Raw genomic sequence first — 8,380 nt, 5'->3', positions numbered from 1 at the left:
GCCGTAAGTACACATGACGTAAAAAACACTTCCAGGGTTGGGGCATCCACAGCTTTTCTGGGCACCTAGTCCAGGGCCTCACTACCCTCCAAGCAAGTAATTTCTTCTTACCATTTAATCCCTTTCAGCACAAAACCATTTCCCCACCTTGTCTTGTCACTACCTGCCCACGTAAAAAGTTCCTCCTTTTTACAAGCCCCATTTAAATACTGAAAAGCCACAATGTGGTCTCCTCAGAACCTTCTGTTCTCCAGGCTTAACAACCACAACACTCTCAGCCTTTCTTTCTAGCTGTCTCTGATCATTCTTGTGGCTTCCTCTGGACCCACTCGAACAGATCCATGTCTTTCTTGTGCTGAGGACCCCAGAACTGGACACAGCACTCCTGGTGGGCCTCATGAGGGCAGAGGAGAGGGGTAAAATCCCCTCCCTTGACCTGCTCCCTGCGATTCCTCTTTTGATGAAGGCCAGGATGCAGCTGCCCTTCTGGGCTGTGACTACACTGTTGGTTCATGTCCAGCTTTCCATCCATGAGAACCCCCAAGTCCTTCTCCACTGGTCTGTTCACATGCAGTTCTTCTCCCAGGCTGTAACCATGTCTGGAATTACCCTGACCCAGGGGCAGCACCTTGCACTTGGCCTTGTTGAGCCTCATGAGGTTCTCATGGGAACATTTCCCAAGTTTGTCCAGGTCTTCCTGGATGACATGCCATTCTTCAGGTGTGTCAACTGCAGTGCTCAGCTTCATGTCATCAGCAAACCTACTGAGAGTGCCCTTGATTCCACTGTCTGTGTCACTAATAAAGAGACTGAAGAGCATCGGTCCCACGACCTGGGGGTCACCATCTGTCACCACCCTTAACTTTGACATGGAGCCACTGACCATAGCTCTCTGGCTATGTCCATCCACCCAACAAGTCCATCCACCAAATCCACATCTCTCCAATTTGGAGATAAGGGTGTCAAGTGGGATGGTGTCAAGGCCTTACAGAAGTCTAGGCAGATGATATCACAGCCTTCCCTTGTCAACCGTTGCAGTTGCTCCACCATAAAAGGCCACATGACTGGTCAGGCAATGTCATAGAATGCTAGAGATTGGAAGGGACCTCTGGAAGTCATATTGTCCAGCCTCCTGGCTCAATCAGAATCATCTACTGCCCAGGACTGTGTCCAGATAGCTTTTGAGTACTACTGAAAAGACAATGTAGTGGGGAGCTCCAAACTTGTTAGATACGACCTTACTGAATAAAGTGAAATGATCACCTTCCTCAACCTGCTGGCAACAATTTTCCTAATGCAGCCCAGGCTACTGCTGGACCTCGTAGCCACCAAAGCACACACTAGCTCATGGCTGACTTGGTGTCCACCAGGACCACCAGGTTCTTCCCTACAAAGCCATTTCCCAGCTGGTTGACTCCTGGTCGGCATACACTGATGCTTTGGGCTGTTTCTCCCCAGGTGCAGAACTCTGCACTTCCCTGTGTTGAACTTCATGAGGTTCACTGCCAGCCCACTTCTCCCCTGTCAAGGTTCCTCTGGATGGCAGCACAGTTCCTGTGGTGTACAAACTGCCACTTCCAGTTTTCATGTCATCAACACACTTTCTGTAGACATATTCTGCCCCATCATCTAGGCCATTAACAGACATTAAATAGGATCAGTCCCAGTACTGGGACACAGCTGGTTCCTGACCTCCATATGAACTTCATGCCACTGATCACCATATTCCAGGTCTGGCTGTTCAGCCAGTTTTCAATCCACCTTGGTTTTCTCATCCAGCCCACGCTTTGTCAGCATATACTCCTACTGCTGGCATCTTCTAATGAAAAATGCTTAATTTTGAGAAATCAGGCCTGTCCTGTCCCTCTTGTTAAAATGCTCAGGACTTGGTATAGCTCTCAACTCCTTTGGTGTCAGAGTAAAGGCAGCTGCCCAGTTTCAGAGGCAAGAGATCTTAAGATCTCTTGTATTATTCTCTAGTACATTTTGTCAAATACACATCAGCTACAAACCTCTGACTATACCTGTTCTTTCAAAAGAAATCCTACTGCTCACTATTTTCCTCATATACTGACATATTCCTGCTGGAAAATTGAGAAAACAGGAAAGCCAACTCTGGATTAATATTGAGCTGAGAGCGATTTTTTGGCATTTCATGTGTCTTTCAGAAACCTGTTCTGGGGAGAGACCAGTAACTTTCACAGAAGGTAAGCACCACCCACTGTCCTGCCATCAAAGCACCACAGCTTGAATTAGGATTAGCTGCCCACACAGCTCAGGGTAACATCCCCCCACTATATCTGATCTTCCTTTGCAACCTCCCCAGTTACCACCAACCCTTTTATAATTTCCATTATGTTTACCTACAGGGACTCAATTTCCCTCCCCAGCCTTCTTCCTGCTCCCTCACCACACAACACACCTCTTGTCTACTGTATGGTCACACCTCCCATCTCTCCTAAAACTCTCCTTCTCTTAGTCTTTTCAGTAACTCTCAATCTCACCTGCCTCTTTCCCATTCCAACATAAACTGACATTCACATCACTCTATCTCTCTCCAGCCATGGACCTTTCTCCTTTTACAGGTGATGTTTGGAGTTTTAGTGCTACCTTATGGATACCATTTATTAACTCATTCAGGGTCCCAGAATTACTTAACCATAATCTTTAGATCCGTACCCCACCCTTACATTTGTTGACAATCACATTTGGTATGTGTGGCCTTGCTGCCTTTAAAATACTATTTCCTTGATTTCTAGGATATTTTCTTTTATTCCTTTTTTCATATGCCCCTGGAGGATCCTTCCCACATACTCTTCCTCAATAGTTACTGCTCTAAACTGTCTTCATATTAAGGTAACATCATCTGTAAATGCAAGTACAACTACTTGCACACAAGAACTCTCTTCCTCCATGTAAAGCAAGCTTCACTCTATGGATCTCTGCCTGCAGTTGCTCAATCAAGTGTACGAGACAAATAAAAATAAAACTCTCAAGCTGCCACTCTCTTCCAATTGGATTTCTTGGAAACTGTGGCCAATATAATGATGGTCATTCAGACTTTAATCTAACCTTTATCTTAGACTCCCCTCTCAAATTCAAAGCCAGATTTAAGCTAAACCTCAAGAATTATTTTGTATTATCTGAGCGGTGAGGTCTTCCAGTTTATCCACTGGCCTACAACTATTGTTAAGGTTCATTATCTTAAGTCTCAGTACATTGCTTTCTCCCTAGGGCATCTCCCTAGAGATGCCACTGACATTCCAAACCCAGTAGTAACTTCCTGCTGTAGCTAAACACAAGGTTACAACTGAAGGGTGACTTTCTTATCACTGGCTACTGCAATAAGCTGTGGCTGCTATAATAATGAATATATTACTACAGAAACTATAATTCATTCATGGTGCACCACTCTGCAGATGCTCGTGCCCTTCACATTCAGGGAAGTGGGGGCTGGAGGCTGTGACCTAACTTTAGTCATCTGCAATGTGTGTTAACTAAAGTTTGGAAAAAGCAGAGATTGGACAGATGTAGCATTCACACTGGATCTACACAAGGACTTTTACCCATGAAAATCTTCACTACAGAGAAGTAAAGCAACTATTCTCAATGTCTTCTATAAATTTGTTCTTATGTCTTCTTAAATTCTTTTGTTGGCTGTATGTAAAACAAAAGCTTTTGGGCATAGTGGGAGCTAGGAAGCTTTGGAGCATTCATTAAAATTAACTGAAATCCTGCTCTTCCAAACAGTAACTCACAGAAGCTGCATTTGGTAGTATTTAAGCACTTCAGGCAAGAGCAGCAGATTGAAGACGCAGGCTGGCTACTCCATTTGAGCACAGTGGAATGTACTTTATGGGTCAGTGAAGACAGGCTCATGAGACAGACTGGTTCTTCAAAAGAAAGTACAAGGAATACTATGAAAAATTTGCTGCTATTATTTAAGAGTCTGTTTTATATAAGAGCTCAGTCACTGAAGGATCTCATTTGAACAGGAGAAATACAGTTAAGCTAAAGAGATCAACTTACACAAAAATAACTAGTCAACCAAAAAGTTGTGGCATTCCTGTCAGTGTCCAGATGGATATGAGGACCACAACCTACCATCAACTCTGCCCTCAACATTGTCCAGTGTAATTTCAACACACAGGATATCATCAAGACATAGACAATGGAATAATTATATTTTTCTGCATACTAGGATTTTTTTTGTTATAAAGGAAGACATTGACAACTCCTCTCTTCTGCCCTTTCCAAACCACTAAGTTAACATGCATGAAGCTCTTGTCACATATTGGGGCTTCAGCAGAAGAACTAAAACCTTCTTCGTTTACGAAGTCAGGCTTAGGAGCAGCAGAGAACAAGAAAGAATGCCTACTCTTTCGATACCTTAAAGGAAGTTCAAGCACCTTCTCCAGCCAAGGGTTTCCTATAGTAACAAACAGTTTGCACCGTATTGCAACATAGACAGAACATTTTATTTTTATTAATTTATTTTAAAATGAATTCAGTACTACAGTTCTCACAGCAGTTGTGCTGGTAAAATGGTTCACAAGATGCACCTATCAGATTGCCACATTCAAACACAATCCAGGTGGTCAGAAGCTAATGATGGTTCTGGGAAGGTGATTTAGGGAAAAAGCTTTTTCCTTTTGCAGCTCATCCAATACCAACAATGGTCTGATATTTTTCAACGTGATTCTCTGTCCTGTTTTTCACTTACTTCTCTCTCCAGAATAAAAGCCATAGGCTTGAGAAAGTCACAAAGCAAGCAATTCTTGTTTGCATTTCCTTATACTCAGCTGCTTTTCTGTAACAGGTCAACAAGTTATACCAGCCTATGATACACTGCACAACTTTCCATATTAACCCTCCAATACTGGTTTTGCCACATTAAGACTTGCAAATGATGCTGAACCACACGGTCTGTGTACTATGTGTTGGCTTGATCTTTTTAAAGGAAAACTTAATAAACTCTTAGTAACAATATCATCCCACAATGAAGCAAATACAGACCTATTACCAACAGTGAATTTTCTAATATTCTGTTTTAATACAGGACAGGGAAACAAAGGCAGCTTTGCTGTTTGGGTTCCCCCTTGCTGACACTGACTAAAAAAGGACAAATCTGTTCCCTTACAAGTTTGCTAAGGAATGCCAACAGCCAAAGAATCATGTGTCATTCCATCAATTTCCTATTAAAGGATTTTTTTTATAATGACCACACGTGTATTTAAGTGGAACACACAATGAGCAGCCAGCCAGCAAGTTAAGGTTTGCAGACTCCAGGTAGGGTCAATTACCGTAATAGTAAATATTAATGTAGTAAAGGACACTGAAAGAAGTGTTAAATTAAGAAACTTCTAATGCCTGGGGTGGCCAGAAAACTCTGTAAGCACCTTTTCTGTATCAAAAGCACTTAAATCACCACTTCCCCCCAGAAAACTACTTCATTAACCTGGGTTTTTTTCCTCCTCCTTTAATCAATCAATGCCAATTCATGATTCAGAGATAGCACTCCACTTTAATCTTCTTGGTGGAGCAGCAGTACCATAGCTCTCATAAACATGCATCAAAACTAGCAGTGTAATTGTTCAGAAAACAGTTTAGGGCTAATTCAGAAACAGCTTTCTGTAATATGTCCTGAATTTACAACCCTCCGAAACTGCAACAAGAAGCCAGAAAAAGCAAAAATGTCTACAGAGAAATATCAGGTCTTCTAGGAAAACAGCAAAAAACCTTAAAATGCTGACAAGTATTTAAACTCATCTCAGGTCTGGTACCCTTTGCATGAAAATGAGCTGGCTCAATCCTCTTTGATTATCCTATATAAAACCAACGTGATTATTTTAGCATGCCATTAGAATCTGGCACTTCAGAGAACTTAAAAACTTCCATTGAGATTTTTTCTCCAAATGGATGTGTCAGTCATGTGCCAGTGAAGAAAATTATCAAATGACAGGAAGTAGCCAGGAGGTCAGAGTTAAAAGAGACAGAAGTATTTTGAGAAATTATGATGTTTTAGCAGGGTCACAGACACAGCACACATCAAGCCAAACAGATCTGAGCACAAATGGATAACTATGGACACAAGAGTGTGTGCTTCTCTTTAACTAGAAAGGAGTTTCCAGACTCAAACATCAGTTTTGTCTCCTGCTATAATAAAGAATACAGGTACGACAGAGTTTGTCATATTGAATAAAAATGCCTTGTTTTCACAACATGCCCAAGCATAATGATTTTCTAATCTATTATTCATTGAAATACCAGTATAATACAAGAAGCACCAAACAACAGTTTATGCTACCAGTGTATGTGTTCCATTTTTTTATTGGAATGAACTATCAGTTTACTGGGAAAATTGTATTTAATGTTTACTTTCTACCTTTTGTGGTATCTGAAATGCTGTTTAGCAAGGCACACATCATGTCTCCATCAATGTGGTGAGGATTCAGGATGCGAGCTGACCGCTGGGTCATTTTAAATTGGTTTTCCAGTTCCAGGAAGCTTTTGTCTCCAGAAAGAACAGTGAAAGGAATCTGCTTGGGCAGGTGCTCATCCAGACGACCGGCCTATACAAAACAAATGACAAGTGTTGAACAGAGATCATGTTTTTATCTCATGGCATTTGGCTAGCTTTGTGCAAGACAGGTCTTCATAGGAAAGAAGCCATTTTTTCTACAGCAATTTATTCCTGCCTTTGTGATCCAAGCACATTACTCCACTGTGAAAGGCACTGTTTCAAAAGTTTGATGCTCATTTCTTCTTATGTACAATAGATACTGGTGATGGCTACCGGAACAGTACAGATGGAGTATGGAACAAATTCCTAAAAAGCAGCATTTCAGAACTATCTCCACATAAAACTAGTCTCTGCAGAGCATTTTAAGAGTAACAAAAAGCATGATGAAACATAAAACCACTGTTGCAAAAATGTCCTTATACAGTTAGATAGGTAGTAATTTATCCAAATGATAAAGCATTATATGGCCTCAAGCTGCACCAGAAGGGCAGGTTTAGATTTCCACTGAAGAGGCTGCCAAGCATTGGAACACACTGCCCAGAGAGAAGCAGTGGAGTCACCATCCTGGAAGTGTTCAAAAATCATGTGGATATGGCACTTGAGGACATGGCTTAATGACAGTGGTAATACTGGGTTGATGGCTGGATTTGATGATCTAGAAGGTCTTTTCCAACCTTAAAATCTATGATTCTATATTAGGAACATGAGTGCCTGTGACATCCCAGATTCCTGTCCCTCACCTGCACATTCCCACCCAGTCAAATTCAAAGGCTACTGAATAAAGGCACTGCTCTTTGTCAGCTCAACAGGGTCTGTGAAACCAGCACCCATCCAACTCCACTGCAAAGAAGGCTCGAAATCTGGGCTATTCGAAGAGACGAAGGAGTTACATATCACTCAAACAGAAACCGTAAGAAGTGCAGTTTTCTTATTCTTCATTCCCTAACCAGGCTCCCTTCCCCTTCACAACAAACTGTTGACCTATTCAGGCTAATTTTTAAGTCACTTCTTGACCACCTGGCTCCACTCAATCCAGGTTTATCATTCTTTATAGGGGACACAGAAGTCTCATGGAAAGAACCTAAAAACGTCATCTGCAATTAGCACTTAACATCAATAGCAGTCACCATCTGCCACCCTTCCCTGGGTACAGGACACAATAAAGCAAGCGTGGCCTAACTTACATGGACACAGAGAGCAAAGTCTGCTGCTTCTCTTCTGGTACTGCAACGTGGATGAAGGAAAAAACATCCAATCCTTTTAAGATAATTGTAAATTTTGCAATGCACTGGAGGCTTCCAATTGCTGTATCCTCCTACACAGTGAAGAGGAATAATATTAATAATAATAAAAACCAAACACAAAAAACAAACAAACCATGGTTTTGGGCAGAAATGCCTCTACGAATTAAGAATGCAAGAAGGCAAAAGCAAATATAAAACTGTCTTTAAAGACAGAATTTATTTTGACCAATATGAAAGCTAAGAAAAACATAACCCAAATCCCCTCAGCCCTCCTGTTCTTAGATAAAAGGCAAAATAAAGTAGCTACCCTGATGCTAGTCTATCAATTTTGTACAATTTTTATCTTCAAATCCTGAAAAACTTATCTTCTAGATATGTGCTTTTAGACACAAGGATGTGAAGGTGTGTTTTTCTCCAGTTTCAAACACAGTTACAGTTAATGTGCAGAATCAGAAAAGCTCTGGAAACATAGTAGAAAAAACAGAAATGCTTCTCTTAGGGAAACTTGTACTACAGGAGTTACAGAGTCAACATGCACTAAAACTAAAACATGGATGTGCCTGACACATCCCATGTGAGAACTCATTAAAAAGAGGATCCAAGAACTGTAGCA

General features: G+C 41.4%; 1 protein-coding gene across 3 annotated transcripts in view; it reads right to left on the bottom strand.

Moving 5' to 3' along the window:
* Window positions 1–8,380, bottom strand: part of ZNF451 (zinc finger protein 451) — a 34,346-nt gene that overhangs the window by 4,759 nt on the left and 21,207 nt on the right. For all 3 annotated transcript variants that reach the window (XM_056486658.1, XM_056486657.1, XM_056486659.1), the window contains exons 12-13: window positions 7,708–7,838; window positions 6,386–6,572 (exon numbers count right to left, since the gene is read on the bottom strand). In XM_056486658.1, the coding sequence (XP_056342633.1) occupies window positions 6,386–6,572; window positions 7,708–7,838 (318 nt within the window). The remainder of the gene's footprint in view (window positions 1–6,385; window positions 6,573–7,707; window positions 7,839–8,380) is intronic.

The sequence above is a fragment of the Oenanthe melanoleuca genome, chromosome 3 (assembly GCF_029582105.1).
Source record: "Oenanthe melanoleuca isolate GR-GAL-2019-014 chromosome 3, OMel1.0, whole genome shotgun sequence".
NCBI classification, from domain to species: domain Eukaryota; kingdom Metazoa; phylum Chordata; class Aves; order Passeriformes; family Muscicapidae; genus Oenanthe; species Oenanthe melanoleuca.
Note: the sequence above shows the minus strand (reverse complement) of the source record. Positions and strands in the feature narration are given on the sequence as shown.